General features: G+C 41.7%; 1 protein-coding gene across 1 annotated transcript in view; it reads right to left on the reverse strand.

Annotated features, from left to right (window-relative positions):
- Positions 1-21,118, reverse strand: part of LOC121539478 (tetratricopeptide repeat protein 7B) — a 64,052-nt gene extending 42,934 nt beyond the window's left edge. Inside the window, exons 1-4 of the mRNA XM_041848000.2 lie at positions 20,951-21,118; positions 15,612-15,766; positions 14,347-14,515; positions 4,007-4,140 (exon numbers count right to left, since the gene is read on the reverse strand). Coding sequence (XP_041703934.1) covers positions 4,007-4,140; positions 14,347-14,515; positions 15,612-15,766; positions 20,951-21,071 — 579 coding nt within the window. The 5' untranslated portion in view covers positions 21,072-21,118. The remainder of the gene's footprint in view (positions 1-4,006; positions 4,141-14,346; positions 14,516-15,611; positions 15,767-20,950) is intronic.
- Between the last annotated feature and the right edge of the window lie 1,854 nt (positions 21,119-22,972).

A 22,972-nucleotide genomic window follows, 5' to 3' on the forward strand; every position in this document is an offset into this window, starting at 1 on the left:
CGGAGAGGTTGAGGGTAGAGGAAGTTCAGGAGTAAAAACAAACAAAATATAATTATTGTAAAATTGACTGTGTCCATAAAATGTATATAGTATGTGTAAGCTGGAAGTAGAGGCCTAAGCGTTGTTGTTCACTAGTGTACTCCAATTAAGGAAGGGGTCGTGGGTTTGGAAAGTAATAAAGGGAAATATATATTTTTAAAGGATATGTATATATATGTATATGTATGTATGTATGTATGTATGTATGTATATGTACAGTTGAAGTCGGAAGTTTACATACACTTAGGTTGGAGTCATTAAAACTCGTTTTTCAACCATTCCACAAATGTCTTGTTAACAAACTATAGTTTTGGCAAGTCGGTTAGGACATCTACTTTGTGCATGACACAAGTAATTTTTCCAACAATTGTTTACAGACAGATTATTTCACTTATAATTCACTGTATCACAATTCCAGTGGGTCAGAAGTTTACATACACTGTTGACTGTGCCTTTAAACAACTTGGAAAATTCCAGAAAATGATGTCATGGCTTTAGAAGCTTCTGATAGGCTAATTGACATCATTTGAGTCAATTGGAGGTGTACCTGTGGATGTATTTCAAGGCCTACCTTCAAACTCAGTGCCTCTTTGCTTGACATCATGGGAAAAATCAAAAGAAATCAGCCAAGACTTCAGGAAAAAGAATTGTAGACCTCCACAAGTCTGGTTCATCCTTGGGAGCAATTTCCAAACGCCTGAAGGTACCACGTTCATCTGTACAAACAATAGTACGCAAGAATAAACACCATGGGACCGCGCAGCCGTCATACCGCTTAGGAAGGAGACGCGTTCTGTCTCCTAGAGATGAACGTACTTTGGTGCAAAAAGTGAAAATCAATCCCAGAACAACAGCAAAGGACCTTGTGAAGATGCTGGAGGAAACAGGTACAAAAGTATCTATATCCACAGTAAAACGAGTCCTATATCGACATAACCTGAAAGGCCGCTCAGCAAGGAAGAAGCCACTGCTCCAAAACCGCCATAAAAAAAGCCAGACTACGGTTTGCAACTGCACATGGGGACAAAGATCGTACTTTTTGGAGAAATGTCCTGTGGTCTGATGAAACACAAATAGAACTGTTTGCCCATAATGACCATTGTTTTGTTTGGAGGGAAAAGGGGGATGCTTGCAAGCCGAAGAACACCATCCCAACCGTGACGCACGGGGGTGGCAGCATCATGCTGTGGGGGTGCTTTGCTGCAGGAGGGACTGGTGCACTTCACAAAATAGATGGCATTATGAGGAAGGAAAATTTGTGGGAAGAACTGAAAAAGCGTGTGCGAGCAAGGAGGCCTACAAACCTGACTCAGTTACACCAGCTCTGTCAGGAGGAATGGGCCAAAATTCACTCAACTTATTGTGGGAAGCTTGTGGAAGTTTACCCGAAACGTTTAACCCAAGTTAAACAATTTAAAGGCAATGCTACCAAATACTAATTGAGTGTATGTAAACTTCTGACCCACTGGGAATGTGATAAAAGAAATAAAAGCTGAAATAAATCATTCTCTCTACTATTATTCTGACATTTCACATTCTTAAATTAAAGTGGTGATCCTAACTGACCTAAGACAGGGAATTTTTACTAGGATTAAATGTCAGAAATTGTGAAAAACTGAATTTAAATGTATTTGGCTGAGGTGTATGTAAACTTCTGACTTCAACTGTATATATATATATATATATATATATATATATATATATATATGAAATAAAAACATATGGGGGATTGGAAGTGATGCAGACAATTACATTGATGGAAGTTACAATCTATCTGCAATATTAAAGCTGATCTACCCCCCAAAAAACAAAAAAAACAATAGATTATCACACTGTATACACAATACATAAAATCAGCCTAACGCTCCAATCAGAGCGATAATCAGAGAGATAAGAAAACACAACCAAGATAACATGATATAATAATAGGACTAGAAGGAAAGAGAGAGAAGAGGAGAGTGGGCAGATGAAAGAACCATGGCTGCTCCTCTCTTCTCACCATCCCCCTCTCCTCTCTTCACCCTCCTATGCCTGTCATCTCCCTATTTTCTCTCCATCAGTCCAACCAGACGGGCCCCATTGTGTTCCAACTCTCCTCTCCTCCCTGTCTGTCAAACAGATGAAATCATTTCATCCAGCAGCAGGTAGCTAGTGTCCTCACAGTACCTTGTGCTGCCTGCCTGGCACATGATCGACAGAGGGAGAGAGAGAGAGAGCGAGGCAGAAAAAGAGGCAGAGAGAAAAGCAGAGAGAGAGAGGCAGAGAGCTTATAGCAGCCCGGCCTTATGTAAGCCAGCAGAACAGAGCAGAACAGAACAAAGTGGTACTAGCCTGGTCCTGTGGAGATGAGGAGGAGTGATAAATAGGCCCTAGATCAACACCTGGCTGCAGTGCTGTTGACCTATTCATCTCTTGGGTGTTGTACCAGTGTCTCTTTGCATGCTGGATGGAATCAGCTGCTGGTTCAGTTACAGGGAGGCGGAGGGTTATTTGGGGGGGTTGGCTATTTGGGGGAGTGAATCGATGCCACTAGATTAGAGTTTCAATATTGAATTCAAATAGCCGATTCAGTTTCATGACATTTTGGAACAACAACACAGCTCTATCCGGAGGCTTGGTCACTAAAATGACACCATGAGCCCAAAATGGACCAAATGAATCAACTAAGGACACCGGCCATCTATAAACCACTTAAAGAGGAAGCTCACCCATTTTTACATGGCCTTATTTTCACTCTTTCTGTGCTTGTAGTTGATCCCCCAAATGCTTAAAACATTTTTTTATTTGGTTTTGTTACAGAGGAAATCAGTTGTCACATTTTGCTGATTCATCACTTGCCATTAGAATCCCATTATGGATGTCTTGGCACTCAATGTTTAGAAAAAAAATCCACTGTCCCATAAATCCATATTTGCATCTTGTTGTTGTTGTTGTTGTTGTTGTTGTTGTTGTTGTTGTTGTTGTTGTTAACAGCATCATTCATACATGGATTTATGGTACTGTGGAAAAACATTTCTAAAATTGAGTGCAGAGACATCATTCAGAATGAGATTCTGATGTTATATGAGTTGGTTTGGATTGTTTTGGAGCATCTTCTACCAAGCTTTAGACACATTTTCATAATGCATTGTAGACAATGGCAAGTGATGACTCAGCAAAATGTGACAACCAATTTTATCTTTGACAAACCAGAATGAGGGGGGGAGAGACAGCAAGAGAGCGAGCAGAGAGATAGAGAGAAACAGAGAGGGTGAAACACAGAGCACCCAGAAAGAGAGAAAAACAAATGTAGGGGAAAAACCTGTTGGCAGAACAAATCAGAGTGGAGAAAAAAGTTGCTGATTAAAACAGCAGCCAAGGTCAGAAAACAAGATCATCAAACCCTGGGCCAGTCTGTCGATGCTGCATCGATCTGCTGCTGGAGATTGGAACAGCTCCAGGACCTGCCTGCCTGATGGACCTGGCCCCCTTCCACCACTACGGTACTAATACTACAGACACCAGCACTACAGATGGGGTATAGGCCTACTGCACTACTGCACTAGCACACAGGCAGATCCAAATCCCAAACATTACCTGATGTGTGGTGAGCGTTCTGGCACAAAATGGTTGCCGCTTTGAGCACTGAAAAAGCCCTATATAAATCCAATCAATTAACTAATTTATTAATTACAGCCAAGTCCAATCCGCTTATTGAAGACACCAAGGAAGGATATCTATTCATTAAAAGGTCAAACAGCAACTATCCGAGAACATTAGTTAAGTTACTGGTGGCTGGGCCTTGGTCTTCGCTATTTGGTATTGCAACTTAACTGTCATTTTAAAAGAGGGTTCGTCATTTTGTTACTATTAGCCTAGATCCCCTGAAAATGATTTGGTTTGGTCAAAGTGATTAGAGCATCTCCAGCTTCTCCCTCCCGTCAACACATCCAGTAGTAAAGCCAATGGCAGCCGGTTGCTAGGTTACCTTCTCTACTTCCTGTAGGTAGAGCAGGGCGATGTCTCCAGACTTCTCATAGCAGGTAATCACTTCTTGGTCTTTGTCCATGTTACGATTGGACAGGGACGGAGACGCAGCCGGGACTTTCTCTAGACACAGACCTGGAGAAAGGAAATAAAACACAGTTCATTATGCTGTATTCTGTACACACACTGTGGCCTTGCCGCTGGTCGGGATAAGACTACACAATGCAGCCCACCTAGGGTTAAAGTTCATGCTCAAGCTTTAGAGTGTGTGCGCGTGCGCACTTGTGTGTGTGCGTAGTGTACACTCATCTCTCCTCTTTAGCTACTTCAAGCCCATCCTCAGAAGCCATGGAAAAAGTGACACACCCCGGGCCAGGCCCCTGCTGCAATATGAATCAGTGGGTGATCAAGGCTCCCAGACAGCCAGCAGAGAGCCCCTGAATGTTTTATCACACGCTCAGAGGACAAGATTACTAACCTGACAGACGTCTGGAGGAGCAACCAGAAACTCAGGGTTAGGTGGCAGTGGAAGTGTCTCGTTGCTATGCTCTGTCTGGGGCCTCAAGGAGCAGAGGAAGTGTCTCGCTGCCATGCTCTGTCTGGCCCTGGGGCTGGCTGGGGCCTCCAGGAGCCAGTGTCTGGGATCTGAGTCAAGGACACCTCACATCAGCCAAGGACTGAAGGAGATACCTGAGACACCTGGGCCAGATTTATTTTATAGCAGTCCCCTTCCTTTCTTCTATAGAGGACATTGGGACAACAATTATCTTCTACTTCTGGCTACTGCTCATCTTGGTTTCACAAATGAAGGCTCTCACTCTTTTCTCTCATGTAGTTTCCCTGATTTTGTAACCTGGCAAGGAAAAACTCTGGTCCTTTGTTATAGTCTGGGCCCCTCGTTATAGGCAGAGTTTTATTTGTAAGCTCAAGTGGTAAGGAAAAACTCGGGGCCCTTTAAAGGATACTCTTTGGTATGGGAAGAGTATCCCTGTCTGACCTTTGGGTATATTGTATCTTGTTTTGTGTGGCCCATGTCTCTGTCAATCACCAGACCATTCTGTTTGTAACGAGATAATATGGAGGAAAACAAGACTTCCATCGTGGCTACACACCTCATTGTTATGAAATCGAATCTGCAGTTTCCAAAGCCCCTTTTAAAACAACCATTAATAATAGATAATAGCCTTAATAACAAATTAATTATAAATAGCTCTAGTCTCTGCAATTACACAAGACTAAGGCAACTGTGTGACGCTCAAATAGAGCCATTCAATAAAGGGTCCAAACAATACAAGCCAAATGGTTCATCCATCATCTCCCCATGATTGCTTTACACACCCTGGAACCTCCAGTACCATAGAGGTGCAGATGTGTTCTCTTTATAGGACATGACTGGAACATGAATACTGCTACGTGTTGAAAGAGAGATAAATGGAGGCAGAGAGGGGAGAGAGAGAGATGGAGGTAGAGAGAGCGAAAGATGGAGAGCGAGAGAGACAGAGAGATGGAGAGAGAGAGAGAGATGGAGAGAGAGAGATGGAGAGAGAGGTATACGTAGATGAACAGAGAGCCAGAGGAGGCAGAGACAGAGAGATGTAAAGATTAAAATGCTCGATCACAGACGGACGCCCACTATGGCAAGAGAGAGAGAGCGATTGAGAGAGACAGAAAGACAGAGAGGAAGCAGCAGAGGGACATCAGCAGCCAGGCCTGTCTTTGCCTTTTAAAGATATACCGTGGTGGAGGTGCGGGTGGGTTAAAGACTGGAGCCTGTGGATTCTCTTGTCGTTGTGGGGTTCTGCTCTGCTCTCTCTGCTGCCGTGCCACACATAACTTATTCATACCACTGTGGCACTTTCACAGCCTAATGGGCTCCTGTGTTACTCTAAACAGGCCGGCCTGAGCTCCTCCTCCCCTCCACTCCTCTCCTCTCGATTAGGACGCTCATTAAAATTTTACAGCAGTAAAGTCTTCCCATTAACCCCCATGGGACAAACAAAATGGCTGGTCCAGACAAAGTCACACAACTCACTAATGAACTCAGATTATGCTATCAACACTGCCTTGCAAAGCCAATAAAGGACTATATAAGAAATTATGCTATTAGCATAAAATAGAGCTTTATCTGAATAGACTTTCATTCTAGCTGTTTCAGGCTTTAGAAAAACAGTCAGCTTTTCTACATTCAGGTCAAACCCTAAGTGTGCATGTGTGTGTGTGCCTATGTGGGGGTGGGGTTGCCTAGCAATGCAGTCGCTCCACAGTGATGTATGCTGTATGGGCGACTGTTTGGCTTGCATCGTCGGTTGGTCTGTGTAAACCCTAGGGTATGCTGGTGTATGTATAGAGGGGGACAGGTGTGTGTGTGTGTGTATGTGTGTGTGTGTGTGTACTAGGCTGCTGTATTGAGGGGGACAGGCTGAGGCTCTACACTACGGCAGTGCTTCTTCTATCGCAGCTCACAGTCAATGTAATGCTGCTGGTCTGTCAGAACTCTGATCAAAGCTCTGCAGTCCTGGCTGACACATCCACTGTGGTCTGCATTAGAAATTGAGAGAGCGAGAGTGTGTGGTATGTATGGTGTGTGTGTGTGTGTGCATGAGAGCTGAGGACTCCTCTCGCCACAACAGTGAACCTCTACCGACACCACATGGCCAAACAACACATTGCAGGGGATACTAGGTCAAGCTGAGAGGACTGGTCCTGCTGTGTCAGTTTCCACATTTCAGAGACAACATATTTTTCCTCCATGTGATGTACAGTTTCAAATACACACTAGTAACAATGTTGTTCCAAAGCATGATAAGATTACCTATGTCACAGCTTAGAAACAGATTCAATCAAGCTTTAAAGTACACTCACTGTATACAGAAACTGACATTTAAATGCCACCACTTCAATTGCCACACCGTCAAAACCATGTGCATTTTACAGCAGGTCAACCCAACATATTAGCTCAGAGTTCTAAAAGGAAATGTCTGAGCAAGCATCCACCGACAGGAGCTGCTTGATGAGAAGGTGATGGTTAGGTCACATTGTGTTCTCATCTACTAAGCTAAGCGTCCCCTTGGTAGGCATACATCGACAGAGTCCTGGGGTGCCACGGCATGGACTGACCAGACCAGCAGAGTTAGGTCATTCTTTCACCCCAGCCTCAGTGCTCTCTCAATGATAGACTGAGGCAGGGGAGGAACAGAGGGATTCAGCACCACATTTTACGTTTTAATGTCAAAGGCACAAGTATAGTGAAATGCCTTTCTTGCGAGCTCTAAACCCAACAATGCAGTAATCAATAACAATGTAATACTAAAAATAAATTCACTTATATGTGTATTAAAGTAGTAAAGAGTTAAGTGTTTGGTCCCATATTCATTGCACGCAATGAGTACTTGTGACTCCATACATTTGTTGGATGCATTTGCTGTTTGTTTTGGTTGTGTTTCAGATTATTTTGTGCCCAATACAAATTAATGGTAAATAATGTATTGTCATTTTGGAGTCACTTTTATTATAAATAAGAATATAATATGTATCTAAACACTTCTGCATTAACGTGGATGCTACCATGATTACAGATAGTCCTGAATGACCATTCATTTCTATTGGGCACAAAATAATCTGAAACACAACCAAAACAAACAGCAAATGCATCCAACAACTGTGTACAGTCACAAGCTTAATGTAGTCTTTGAGTGCTAGGGATATGGGACCAAATACATTTTACTACTTTAATACACATAAGTGAATTTGTCCCAATACTTTTGGTCCCCTAAAATGGGGGAACTATGTACAAAAAGTCATAGTCATGTACCATTTCAAATCCAGTACAAAGCCAAAACAACATAAAATATGTCACTGTCCCAATACTTTTGGAACTCACTGTACATAAATAGACAGTCAGTTCCAATACCATATTTACAATGTGCAAGTATACTGGAGTGATAGAGGTAGATATGTATAGGGGTAAGGTGACTAGGTATCAGGATATACACTATATATACAAAAGTATGTGGACACCCCTTCAAATTAGTGGATTAGTCTATTTCAGCCACACCAGTTGCTGACAGGTGTAGAAAATTGAGCACACCGCCATGCAATCTCCATAGACAAACATTGGAAGTAGAATAGCCTTACCGAAGAGCTCAGTGACTTTCAACGTGTCACCGACATAGGATTCCACCTTTCCAACAAGTCAGTTCGTCAAATTTCTGCCCTGCTAGAGCTGCCCCAGTCAACTGTAAGTGCTGTTATTGTGAAGTGGAAACGTCTAGGAGCAACAACGGCTCAGCCACGATGTGGTAGGCCCCACAAGTTCACAGAACGGGACCGCCATGTGCTGAAGCACGTAGCGCGTAAAAATCGTCTGTCCTCGGTTGCAACACTCACTACCGAGTTACAAACGGTCTCTGGAAGCAACGTCAGCACAATAACTGTTTGTCGGGAGCTTCATGAAATGGGTTTCCATGACCGAGCAGCCGCAATGCCAAGCATCGGCTGGAGTGGTGTAAAGCTCGCCGCCATTGGACTCTGGAGCAGTGGAAACGCGTTCTCTGGAGTGAGGAATCACGCTTCACCATCTGGCAGTCCGACGGACTAATCTGGGGTGTATGCCAGGAGAACGCTACCTGCCCCAATGCATAGTGCCAACTGTAAAGTTTGGTGGAGGAGGAATAATGGTCTGGGGCTGTTTTTCCTGGTTCGGGCTAGGGTTACATGCTAACATCAGATAACATTCATATATTAGCCATTTCTGAGACTCACTTAGATAATTCATTTGATGATACAGCAGTAGCAATACAAGAATATAACATCTATAGAAGAGACAGAAATTCTTATGGGGGAGGTGTTACTGTATATATTCAGAGCCATATCCCTGTAATGCTTAGAGAAGATCTTATGTCAAGTGTTATTGAAGTGTTGTGGTTGCAGGTTCACTTACCACATCTAAAGCCTTTTCTTTTGGGGTTTTGCTATAGGCCGCCATGTGCGAACAGTCCGTATCTAAATAATATGTGTGAAATGCTTGATAGTGTATAGAACTTTTTTCTAAAGCTGTATCCGTACCCATTGGATGCTATATCCAAGAAAGCCAAAGTTCCAACAGCTGGGCCTAAGATAGTGTATATGAGATCATACAAAATATTTTGATGTGACTCATGTGGATGATGAAAAACATATTTGTTGGTCTGATGTGATTAATAAGGAGCATCTAGACGCTGCACTTTGATTAATTTATGAAATTGCTTCTTCCAATTATTGATCAACATGCACCTGTTAGGAAACTGACTGTTAGAACTTTTAAGGCTCCATGGATTGATGAGGAATTGAAAAACTGTGGTTGAAAGAGATGGGGCAAAAAGAGTGGCTAATAAGTCTGGCTCCACATCTGACTGGTTGACTTACTGCAAATTGAGAAATGATGTGACTAAACTCAACAAAAAGAAGAAGAAACTGTATTATTCAGCCAAGATCAATGATATAAAGAATGATGGGGGAAAAAAACTTTTAAGTACTTTAAATGAAATTATGGGGCAGAAAGACAAATGCAACTCCATCTTTCATTGAATCAGATGGCTTATTCATCACAAAACCATTTGATGTTGCCAATTATTTTAATGATTACTTCATTGGCAAAGTGGGAAAACTTAGGCAGGAAATGCCAACAATAAACAGTGAGCCATCATATTCATGCATAAAAAAAAACAAATAAGAAAGAAAAGCATTGCAAGTTTGAATTTTGTAAAGTTAGTGTGGGAGAGGTGGAATAATTATTGTTATCGATCAATAATGACAAACCTCCTGGCATTGACAATTTAGATGGAAAGCTACTGAGGATGGTAGCTGACTCTATAGCCACTCCTATCTGTCATATCTTTAATCTGAGCTAGAGGAAAGTCTTTGTCCTCAGGCCTGGAGGGAAGCCAAAGTAATTCGGCAACCCGAGAATGGTAAAGCAGCCTTTACTGGTTCTAACAGCAGACGTATTAAGCTTGCTGCCAGCTCTTAGCAAACTGTTGGAAAACATTGTTTGACCAAATACAATGCTATTTCTCTGTAAACAAATTAACAACATACTTTTAGCATGCTTATAGAGAAGGGCACTCAACATGTACTGTAAGTCGCTCTGGATAAGAGCGTCTGCTAAATGACTAAAATGTAAATGTAAAATGTTAACGCTGCAGCATACAATTACATTCTAGACGATTGGAACGCCGACTGCGAGCCAGGCCTAATCGGCAAACATCAGTGCCCAACCTCACAAATGCTCATGGCTAAATGGAAGCAAGTCCCCGCAGCAATGTCCCAACATCTAGTGGAAAGCCTTCCCAGAAGAGTGGATGCTGTTATAGCAGCAAAGGGGGGACCAACTCCATATTAATACCCATGATTTTGGAATGAAATGTTCGACGAGTAGGTGTCCACATACTTTTAGTGTATGATAAGCAGAGTAGCAGCAGCGTATATGATGCTTGTATGCGAGTGGGTGTGCGTGTGTGTAGTCAGTATAAATGTATGTGTGTGAAAGCAAATTATGGAGTGAGTGTTTTTGTGTGTGTGTTGGATTGTCAGTGTGCGTGAGTGTGTTGGGCCCTGTGAGTGTGCATAGAGACAGTGCAAAAATAAAATTAAATACACAAGGGTCAACGATTTTCCTGGCCTTCCTTTCACACCGCCTGGGTCCTGGATGACAGGGAGCTCGGCCCCTGAGATGTACTGGGCTGTCCGCATCACCCTCTGTAGCACCATGCGATCGAGGGCGGTACCATTACCATGCCAGGCAGTGATGCAGCCAGTCAATATGCTCTCAATGGTACAGCTGTAGAACTTTTTGAGGATTTGAGGGCCCATGCCAAAGCTTTTCAACCTCCTTAGGGGGAAGAGGTGCTGTCGCGCCTTCTTCACGACTGTGTGGACCATTTTAAGTCCTTTGTGATTTGGACACCGAGGAACACGAAGCTCTCGACCGTCTCCACTGCAGCCCCGTCGATGTGGATGGGGGCGTGCTCGCCCCCCCTTCCTGTAATCCACGATCAGCTCCTTGGTCTTACTGACGTTGAATGAGAGGTTGTTGTTCCGGCCCTACACTGCCAGGTCACTGACCTCCTCCCCGTAGGCTGTCTCATCGTCGCCGGTGATCAGGCCTGCCATCTTCTTGTCGTCAGCAAACTTGATGATTGTGTTGGAGTCGTGCGCGGCCATGCAGTCGTGGTTGAACAGGGAGTACAGGAGGGGACTAAGCACACACCCCTGTGCGGCCCCCGTGTTGAGGGTCAGCATGGTGGAGGTGATGTAGCTACCCTCATCACCTGGAGTCGGCCCATCAGGAAGTCCAGGATCCAGTTGCAGAGGGAGGTGTCCCGTCCCAGGGTCCTAAGCTTGGTGACGAGCTTGGAGGGGACAATGGTGTTGAACGCTAAGCTGTAGTCAATGAACAGCATTTTCACATAGGTATTCCTCTTATCTAGGTGGGTGAGGGCAGTGTGGAGTGCAATTGAGATTGCATCGTCTATGGATCTGTTGAGACGGTATGCAAATTAGAGTGGGTCTGTGGTGTCTGGGATGATGGAGTTGGTTTGTGCCATAACCAGCCTCTCAAAGCTCTTCATGATTACAGATGTGAGTGCTACAGGGCGGTAGTCATTGTGGCATGAATGATGGTGGTCATTTTAAAACGTGGGGATTACAGACTGGGACAAGGAGAGGTTGAAATGTATTGTGAATATGCCTGTCAGCTGTTCTATACATGCTCTGAGAACGTGCCCTGGAACACCGCCGGGCCCCGGGCCTTGCGGGTGTTGACCTGATTAAAGACCTTACTCACGTCGGCCTCGGATCGCGAGATCACCCAATCCTCTGGGTCGGTGGCGGCCCTCACACCCGGCAGGATGTTGTTATTGTCGAAGCGTGCATAAAATGCATTGAGTTAGTCTTGTAGAGTGGGCAGATCACAGCTGGGTCTTCCTTTGTCATCCGTAATGGACTGTAGCCCCTGCCACATGCTGCAGGTGTCGGAGCCTGTGTAATCGGATTCCACCTTATTCCTATATTGTCCTTTTTCTCGTTTGATGACTCTGCGGAGGTCATAGCGTGACTTCTTGTACTTGTTCCTGTCCTCAGCCATAGTCTCAGGTTTGGTTTCAGATTAGGCTCAATGGCCTTGGGAATGGACTGATGACACTTCCTATCGAGCTAATCATCAAAATGACTAGAATGGAATGTGTAAAGTAGAGTAAAGCACTGAAGCAGAGTTGAGATAGAGCTGAGGCTTGGCGGTAGAATAGAAACTAGGGTTAAGCGCTGGCTGTCGGCTAAACAGCTGATAACAGACTAATTGTCAGCCGGCTACCTTTTCCACTTTTCATTTAAAAGTTTCAATTTGCTAGTCAGAAAAGTCTGTATATCCTTCTCCCACTAGAATGAACAGTATGCATCTCGTAGTGTTACAGTATATTGATAGGACAGGCGCCTGTCAGTCACAAAGCGAGCGATGACAGGGAAACTGGTTTGTCAGTCTGTTGTCTCAGTACCGGTGTTATTTTTGTGCACTGTGGTTGGCTACAGTCAACTTTATTTTCACAGAGGAGGGAGAGCATGATGCTTCATTGACTCCTGTGAGTGAATGTACACGTAAGTGGCAATGATGAGTGGAAATCCACTTCATTATTGTTTTGTGGCACATTCATTTATTTTCTTTCGCGTGTTTCATAAGCTTATAGCCAGCCACGGAGTCGGTCTGCATAGGCCATTTACTGTTCGTTGATTGACGACCGAACAGCTTGTGTTGACTAGTCTATAAAAGGTGTCAAACAGACTGAAACAAGTCTATCTCCTATATCCCTTTGCTATTCATAAATCATACAACGTAGTTATATGTCCGTGGTATCGCATCGGGACAAGTAAACTAAAGATCTTCTTTGTATTTTCCTAGGATTCAAAGCCCATGTCGAGACTTGCCAGTGACCGCTAAAGTTACTTGTCAGTGTAGACTAGTGATGGGTTGTTCGGCTCTTTTTGAATGTCTCTTTTAGGTGAATGGAACCAAATTGCATCGGTGAGAGAGCCATTCATTTGGCACACTAATTTGAATACTGGTAGGCTATTACTGCTTTTTGGTGATTATCTGCAGATAAATAATGAAAATATTCGATGAAGATGTTGAATCCTCACTGCAGGAACAATAGGTAGTAGAGAGAGAGCCTCATTCTGCTCCAAAATATGATACAAGAAAACAGATTGAAGGTTATAAAAGCTAATGTCATGATACTTATATGGTATTATTAACAATATTGATATAGGCCTACTGATTTGATTAAAGTGTTGACAATGGAGTAGTCAACTGCTGCTTTCTGTGTAGCAAAGCCCATGTTTAACACATGCTTCATTCTTCAAATCATACCTGACTTTGTATAAAAATGGGGGTGCACAATCTGGCAGGGGTAATTTTTTAAACTATTTTCCTGCAATTCTATATAGTTTCAAAACAGGGAATCCATGTTTACTTGACAGAACACAACCTTTTTTCTTAGGTCTTTGCCACAGTAAACTAAATTGAAAGAGTAGACTAGATTTTGTTTTTGCCACAATAAATTAACTTGAAAGATTAGACTACTATTTCTAACTAGATTATTAATATACCGCCTTCCTTTCGTCAAAGTCCCACCCACAGTGATTGATTGACAGGCCAAACTCTTAAAGGGATAGTTAAATTAAAAAAGAACACATTGGTTTTCCTGTGTCCACAGCAGCAGAGACAATGAAATAGATAATTTGAACAACAAACATTGTGGCAATTCATATCTTGCAGTACAACTGTAAAAAGAAGACAGATTCAATGTTAAAAAAGGTTATCTTACTCAGAAAATAGTCCTGATCACATAGGCCTAGATGATAGCCAAAACAACTAACAGCACACTGAATTCATACTTTGTCAGTAATTGTTATTGTAAAGTCGTTAAAGTATTCAATAATTTAGCGGTGTATTTCGGATGGAATCAAGGCATTAGAATGTACCAGAGGCCACCAAAATAGAGCACGTTCTGCAAAAAGAATCCACGCCCTGGCTGGCTCCTTTTTTTTATTTGTCTGGCTACTCCATGTACTAATGGAAAACACTGGTTTGCAGTGTTTCCCTAACCATACCTCTGTGCCCCTGAAAAAAACAAAAAAGTGTCTAGATTTTGATTTGGAAAATACTTGCAGGGTTCTTCCTGCACAGGGTATTTTGGGGCGGGCCACCCAAAGGTTTTATCACGCCCACCACATATGCCTATTTTTTAGCCAGGAGAAACCTGGACTGGTTTAATGTGAAGGCATACTACAACTGGTACCCAAAGCTCTTACCTTTGGTCGCATATGCCTCGGCGATCATGGAGAGACGGTAGACAGGGGCTCCCACCAGCGCCAGCTCGTCCAGGGTCACTTTGCCATACTGGTTGATGGCTTCACTGTAGTCTCCCTCCACATAGGACAGCTTGGCCATTAACATACTGGCCTCTTGCATGTATTCCGGCTAAGCACAAAAGGTGAGAGAAGAGACAGATAGTGTGTAGCTAAATGTTGTTTTCTCCTGAACTCAAAGATGTGTAGCTAAATGTACATGTTTCAGAGAAAAAAAGAGGGCATAGAAGCTGCGTGAGGGAGTGATGCAGCGTTATGAGGTTATATCATTCAAAGGGGATTCTCTCAGTTTGGGAAAGCAGTGAGTGTAAAGCCAGATACTGATTAAACCAGTGTTACCTTTTACAGTGTTAGAATACTGTCAGAAGTCTGGTAGTGCTGAGCGATTAACTGAAATTTCGGTTAGTTTTCATTTTTAAACAACTAATTGACCGACATCAGTTCAAATATTTCAATTCCATTTCGTTCATTTCTATTCTGTGAGCACAATGCACACATTGCACAGTTTCTCTAGATCCAGCTTGAACTGTGAGATGTAGTAGGGAGTTGTAGTTTCCAACAGGCTAATATTATACATAGTTTAACGCATAAAACCTGGTAAATAACTACAATGACCCGAATCCGCATAATTACGCATCTACTTGTCTGGTCTGTGTATTTTTTACACCTGCTACGTTAGGTTAGTGTGAGGCAGACACAGAGAGGGAGAGAAGAATGCGCGATCATGGATATAGAGAGCACCTGTTGCTTCGCAAGGTATCTCTAACTGAAAATACATGATCTAAGTGATTGATAGTTGGTATTCAGGAGTCATAAATGTATGCCTTATTTACATAGAAGAACTACTAAAATTGTGATTTTGTCAGACAGCATAGGCAGCGGCTCTATAGAGATGAGATGACTTGGAATGAAATAATAAAGTCATCAAATAAAACAAATGCAATATATGGGACTTTTATTAATTGTTTTATTCTGCGTTGTCAAAGCGTTCAACCCAAATAATCGAAACCAAAGTCGAAAACCGTGATTACTTTTTAATAATCGAACCGAAACCGAACAGACCTCAAAAAGCACTAATCGCTCAGCACTAAAGACTGGACTACACTGTTATAAACACTGTTACAAGACTGAACTAGACTGAAAAGTGGACAGATGATGTATACTAATATAATGGCCATAGGTGAAGTCTACTGTGCTACATCAGCTACCTTGAGGTTCCCTCGGTCCAGGGCAGCGGTCAGGTGCTTGTGGACCTCCACCAGCCTGGGTCTTGGGCCCCTCGGGCTGGCCCCCTGCTTGATGGGGTTCTCCTTGATGTACTGCTGGAGCTTGGCCTCCCCCAGAAGCAGCTCCCCCAGGTCATCTGAAACACAGAGTTTAGACTATACATCCAGTATGCTTCATGACATGTAACATTAGACTACCCTCCAAGTTTAACAGGGTCGTGTGTTCAATAGGCACCAAATGTAAGGAAACTGACTGAAACAGGGAAGGACTACCTGACCTTGTCCAATGACAAACTTATTTTTGCTATGTTTTTCTATGATGTTCAATAATAAATATGACTTAGAACAGGCCACTGATTATTTACCAACTAGGCTAACTACCTGAGTCATATGTGGAATGACAACACACATCATGTTCCAATAATATATCACAGTGAAGACAGATCAGTCAACCCTGACTAACATGCAGATTCTCTAACAATCTGTACAATACTACAGCATCAGTATTCAGAAAAGTTGATAGGGGGGTCATTCCATGTCATTTCAGCGAGCCATGACACCCATCATCTCAGATTGTTCTGAAGTCTAATTTGATCTCTGAGAAATCAAGCTAATTGATTGCACCCAAATTGGCCATTTTAATTTATAGGTTTCACATATATATATTCAACAAATATAGTACCCAACATCTAATTTGGACCAAACTTATTCCTATCATTGAGTAAAAGGGTCAAAAGCTACCTAAGGGATAGTGACTAAAATGTTGTGACAACCCTAATAAAATAATATAATTATAAACCATTGCATGGCAGTCGTTTCTCAATAAAATTATTAGAAACATCTCTATATTTTTTATTGCTGGGCATAAAAAACTGTAAAAAGACCAGCAAATCCGCTCCAAGTGATTTTAATTTAGGAAATCTGTTCCAAAGCATTCCCAAGCATAATACAGAGCTACAGTTGAAGTCGGAAGTTTACATACACTTAGGTTGGAGTCATTAAAACTCGTTTTTCAACCACTCCACAAATTTCTTCTTAACAAACTATAGTTTTGGCAAGTCGGTTAGGACATCTACTTTGTGCATGACACAAGTAATTTTTCCAACAATTGTTTACAGACAGATTATTTCACTTATAATTCACTGTATCACAATTCCAGTGGGTCAGAAGTTTACATACACTAAGTTGACTGTGCCTTTAAACAGCTTGGACGATTCCAGAAAATGGATGTCATGGCTTTAGAAGCTTATGATAGGCTAATTGACATCATTTGAGTCAATTGGAGGTGTACCTGTGGATGTATTTCAAGGCCTACCTTCAAACTCAGTGCCTCTTTGCTTGACATCATGGGAAAATCAAAAGAAATCAGCCAAGACCTCAGAAAAAAATGGTAGACCTCCACAAGTCTGGTTCATCCTTGGGAGCAATTTCCAAATGCCTGAAGGTACCACGTTCATCTGTACAAACAATAGTACGCAAGTATAAACACCATGGGACCATGCAGCCGTCATACCGCTCAGGAAGGAGACGCGTTCTGTCTCTTAGAGATGAACGTACTTTGGTGCAAATCAATCCCAGAACAACAGCAAAGGTTTGCAACTGCACATGGGGACAAAGATCGTACTTTTTGGAGAAATGTCCTCTGGTCTGATGAAACAAAAATAGAGCTGTTTGGCCATAATGACCATCGTTATGTTTGGAGGAAAAAGGGGGTTGCTTACAAGCCGAAGAACACCATCCCAACCGTGAAGCACGGGGGTGGCAGCATCATGCTGTGGGGGTGCTTTGCTGCAGGAGGGACTGGTGCACTTCACAAAATAGATAGCATCATGAGGAAGGAAAATTATGTGGATATATTGAAGCAACATCTCAAGACATCAGTCAGGATCTTAAAGCTTGGTTGCAAATGGGTCTTCCAAATGGACAATGACCCCAAGCATACTTCCAAAGTTGTGGCAAAATGGCTTAAGAACAACAAAGTCAAGGTATTGGAGTGGCCATCACAAAGCCCTGACCTCAATCCTATAGAAAATTTGTGGGCAGAACTGAAAAGGCGTGTGCGAACAAGGAGGCCTACAAACCTGACTTAGTTACACCAGCTCTGTCAGGAGGAATGGGCCCAAATTCATCCAACTTATTGTGGAAGGCTACCCACTGACCCACTGGGAATGTGATGAAAGAAATAAAAGCTGAAAGAAATCTCTCTACTATTATTCTGACATTTCACATTCTTAAAATAAAGTGGTGATCCTAACTGACCTAAAACAGGGAATTTTTACTAGGATTAAATGTCAGGAATTGTGAAAAACTGAGTTTAAATGTATTTGGCTAAGGTGTATGTAAACTTCCGACTTCAACTGTATATGTGACCATATACAAACGTAAGCAATGCTTGAAATGATTATGTTTTAGTCAAATATCTGTTTGGGCTTATTGCAGTCAATTTGCAGTCTACAAATTTGTTGTAATTATGTTCCAGCCCCCTAACCATCCGCTCAAGAAAAAGAAAATCGGCCCGGGGCTGAATGTAGTTGATGATCCCTGCTATACAGTGTGTGTTTGGGACTTTTACCATTTGAAGACCATTAGAGACCATAACATTTAAACCATTAGAACTGCTATAGCTTAATGGTTAGCTTGTATGCAAGGAATGGTCTAACTTATCCAGACCTTTTTTTAAGGGAATAAACTACACACAGAGGGGTTGTTTCCTGGACACAAATTAAGCCTAAAAGAAGAGCAAACTGAACTGCTTTCATGGAGGACTGGCTTGAATTGTGAGCATGACCATACAATTTATTTTCATCATGAGCAAAAGCTATTGCTTTTCAACCCTACCCAAAGTTGCAAAGAAAATGTTGTGATCCATTTAATGAACACAAGAGACCAGTAAAATGGATGTGGTGGCAGTAGCATGAACAGTGGCATCTAGTGGGCATAACGTGGTACTTTCCCACTAATTTATGGTAAATAGTGCAAGCGACTTCAATGGCTAATTTCTCTGAACTGAACTTCTCTGAACACAGGGAATAAATTACAAAAGATGAAGAAGCAATACTACAAGCAGCATCTCCGTACTACTTGTCAGCCATAGAAAACTGATACTGTATACTGGTTCTTGGGGTAGGATTGGCATGGGGTGTGGGGGTTCAGTGGGTGGCTTTTGATAATTTTATTGGATTCCTCATGTTTTACTCATTATTAGGAGGAATTATGGTCCACATCGGATGTTAGGTACTATATTTATTGAAGATTATATGAATCTTATAAATTAAAATGGCCAATTTGGGGGCAATCAACTATCTCAAATTATATTTCAACAAAATAATGTTTCAGGAATGCTAATCTTATCTGTTTCTAACTACATAAACGATTTCAGAACAATCTGAGATGGTGGGGTCGAAATCCTCTCGCTTGTGCTTTTTGAGGTGGAATTACTCAGGGATAAGAGAGAATAGAGAGCAATAGTAATGGCGTCTTTTTGTAGGCACTAACTTCGCCATGGTTCGTTGGATAAAGCCATTGGGGAAATGAATGGAGTTTGTGTACTGTTTTGGGATAAATGCCGAAAATAAGGTCTGTGTTGAACCCAGGCTTAGGAGATCTTTTACGTTTTGTTCTATGAGATAATCTTCATCAGCAAACCTCACTTTTTGTGAATTTTGTAGCATTTATGTAATCAAATAAAAAAACAAAAAGCACATAAAGGATTCATAAAGGTCATGTTAACTGACTGATACTATATAATAGAACAAAACATATAAGATCTCCTAAGCCTGTGTTAACCTCACACCTTATTTTCGCAGTTTATCCCAAAACCCTATTCTTTCCCCATAGGAATGGCTGAACGAACCAGAAGTATCTCATTTCCGGTTATTAGGACTACAAGCTGACAAGCTCTATGTAGGGAGGACCAAAACTGCTGACTGGGACTGGGTAGGCGAACTCTATCAGTCTCCTTGATGCAAAAAGACTACTCACTACACATTGAGAAGCCTGGTGTGGTGCAATGTTTGTAGGGCGAGAAACAGATTATAGGCGTAGGTTTGTACAACAAGATTAGTAGTATTAGTGTTATTCAATCCCTCAATGCCTCGCTTTGTTGGATATTAAGGTGACCCATAGGCTAATCCAGTTTGTTAGGCGTTTAACTGGCCCATTATGCATGACAGGAGAGTGTGACCCTCTGGTCTGACAAGGGTGTCAGTTTACATCAACAAAACATACATTAATTCCAAAATATGATATTTCAAGGTGAAGTCAGCAATATGACATCATACCACTTTTTGCCCCGTGTAGCTCAGTTGGTAGAGCATGGCGCTTCAAACGCCAGGGTTGTGGGTTCGTTTCCCACGAGGGGCCAGTATGAAAATGTATGCACTCACTAACTGTAAGTCGCTCTGGATAAGAGCATCTGCTAAAATGACTAAAATGTAAAATGATACCAGCTGAGTGACTTCCTGTTTACAGGGTTTCCACTAGTTACCACAGCCACAAAGTATATATCGTAAAATGTATGAAAAAATAAATGTGCTTTTTTTTAAGGTTAGGGTTATGCATACGGTTAGCAGTGTGGTTAAGGCTAGGTTTAAAATTAGATTTTATGAAGATACATTTTAGAAATCGGCGTGGTTAATTACTTTGTGGCTGTGGTAACTAGAGACGACCAACAAACACCAACAGATCCCAAATCTGTCAAGACTGCAAATATTTCTCACCTCTTTGAGGCATACTCATTGGCCAAAGATTTCAATTGAGTTTTTGTTGATTTCATTAAGTAGGAAGTCGCCCCACTGTGTATGATGATGTCATTGATATGCAGCCAGGAGTAGTCTACAAAGATTCTTAAAACTATTTTTATGGAGTCTACTGGTAAGATAGATAGCTAGCTAGCTCAGTAAAATATTTTATTACACTATTTCCAGAGTGATAACGTTCAACCAGTATGCATAGTGCCGGGAACACTCTCTGCCCAAGTTTAGCTAGGCACACGGTAGCTAGGCTGGCTAGCCCTGGCTTAAATGACAGAAAACTGTCAAAACAGGAAATAGGAAGTGAGCGCGTATGCACACTCAAAGGAGCTTTGGGAATTCGCTAAATAGCTATAAACCATACCGGTGAGTTCAAGATCATTATTTCGTGTTTACAGACGACCTAGAAATGGCTGGCTAGCTGGAACCGACTCGCAATGGAAATTTCATTCACGTAGACGCGCTGACGTGGTTAAGAAAGCCCTTGGATTCTGCTCCCTGTCCAGGCCCCAAATCGCTGAATGAACGGCAGAGCAAAAGCAAATCACGAATCATAGACATATTTCTTACCGTTTGATATTAGTTTGGCAGACAGCTGCCGTACAAGCTCTGGTATCTTGTCCCATTGCCCTTCCGAACGGCATCGTTCTATCTCTGTCTCGAGTCGTGACCCAGACTTTCTCGCTGTCATCTTCAGACTCCGCTAAGAGACCAAAACACGACAGCTACGAATCATCAGCTGCGGCACGGGTTGGAAAAGTTCGTATTAGAAACAGCGACACCCACCGGTAGCTGTCACTCTTACATCTGTCAGATGTGGAACTGTCAATCTGTTTTTTATTCAGGTTTTATTTTCAAAAATGCATGTCAAGGATATATTCATAGCTATGTATTATTTCACCATGTTTACGTTTTGTTTAGCCAACTTTTCTAATGTTTACAATGTACAATCAGGCAGTCATGATGAAATCGAAATACTTTAATATTTTTTTACATGTTTATTTATTTTATTTAACCTTTATCTAACTAGGCAAGTTAGTTAAGAACAAATTCTTATTTACAATGACGGCCTACACCAGCCAAACCCGGACGATGCTGGGCCAACTGGACCAATAATACCACACACATTTATATTGATACTTTATCCCAAAAGGCTTTAGGACAAGACGACTACTACATGCTGCAACCTTGCTTACAAACATATCCCTTCCAAGTCAGTTTTAAGAAGAAAACAGTTCATTCTTTTCCCACCAACATTCACATCAGTGCCCTACAATACACATTTAAAATACTGAGCTTATTCTTGGCAGTAGAGTTTGGGCAAGTAAAAAAGCTTTCTAACCCAAGTAATATGAAAACACTTTGCTGTTTAGGTAGAAGAAACTGGCTATGGTGACAGTATAGCTGCAACTTTTATCTATTGGAATCTCCCAACTACTACTACAGCTCTTTAGTAAAACCTGCTCAATATAAATGTTTTACTGCTGTAGAAATGTTTGCATAGACACTGACCTCAACAACTATACATGCCATGAGATTATGGAGAAGGTACGTGTAGAAAAATGATTTGCATTTCACTGGATCTTCTCAGAACATTGCTTGGGTTTTTAAAAAATTCAGACAAAGTTTACAGAGAGCTTTCCCCTTTTTTTAAATATAAAAAATGCAGGCCCACTTTATTCTGTACATTAAAATAATGCTCCAGAGCTTTTGTATAATATGAGACAGTAGTTTTGAAAGTAGTTCTCATGAGCCAAAACAGGTCCCTGAAAATTGTGCACAATTGTGTTTTGCGTCATCCATTTCATATGATATGTTACGAATTTGTAAGTGCTTAAAATCCCAGACTACATTTTTAAGACATAGTGGTTCTACTCTAGGCAACACACAGCATCTCAAAGTGCAGTATGAGTGTCATTAAAACAGACAGCAAGAAACAAATTAATACTAAATTGGAAGGTGTAAGACATTTAGCCAACTTAAAGATATACAGACAGTCATCTCAGGTACCCTACCAGTAATATAATAGGTGATTAAAAAATACAAAAAGTATAACTGGCAGAGACAGGTATGGCAAGAGGGAATAATGGATATTTGGCAAGGTTACAGTACATGGGAGGCTGATATACTGTAACGTTCTATAGATCTAACAGTGTTGGTCCATTTACATTGTACATTTATCATATGGCTTTGAGCTACTGTTAAGGCAAACCTGTAGAAAAACATTTTCTCCATATCTGTTTTTATCTTGCCCACTAAAGATGGCATTGGAACATACAGTGAGCTCCAAAAGTATTCGAACTGTGACAATTTTTGTTGTTGTTTTAGCTCTGTACTCCAGCACTTTGGATTTTAAATTATACAATGACTGAGGTTAAAGTGCAGACTTTCAGCTTTAATTTAATTACGGATAGTCCTGAATGAATCGTGAATAATGATGAGTGAGAAAGTTAGACGCACAAATATCACCCCCCCACCCCCCCCAAAAAAAATGCTAACCTCCAGTTACTGTCATGGTGAGAGGTTCACATGTATGGTAGCGTCAACATTAATGTAGAAGTGTTTAGAAACATTCTATTCTTATTTACAATA

The sequence above is a fragment of the Coregonus clupeaformis genome, chromosome 25 (assembly GCF_020615455.1).
Source record: "Coregonus clupeaformis isolate EN_2021a chromosome 25, ASM2061545v1, whole genome shotgun sequence".
NCBI classification, from domain to species: domain Eukaryota; kingdom Metazoa; phylum Chordata; class Actinopteri; order Salmoniformes; family Salmonidae; genus Coregonus; species Coregonus clupeaformis.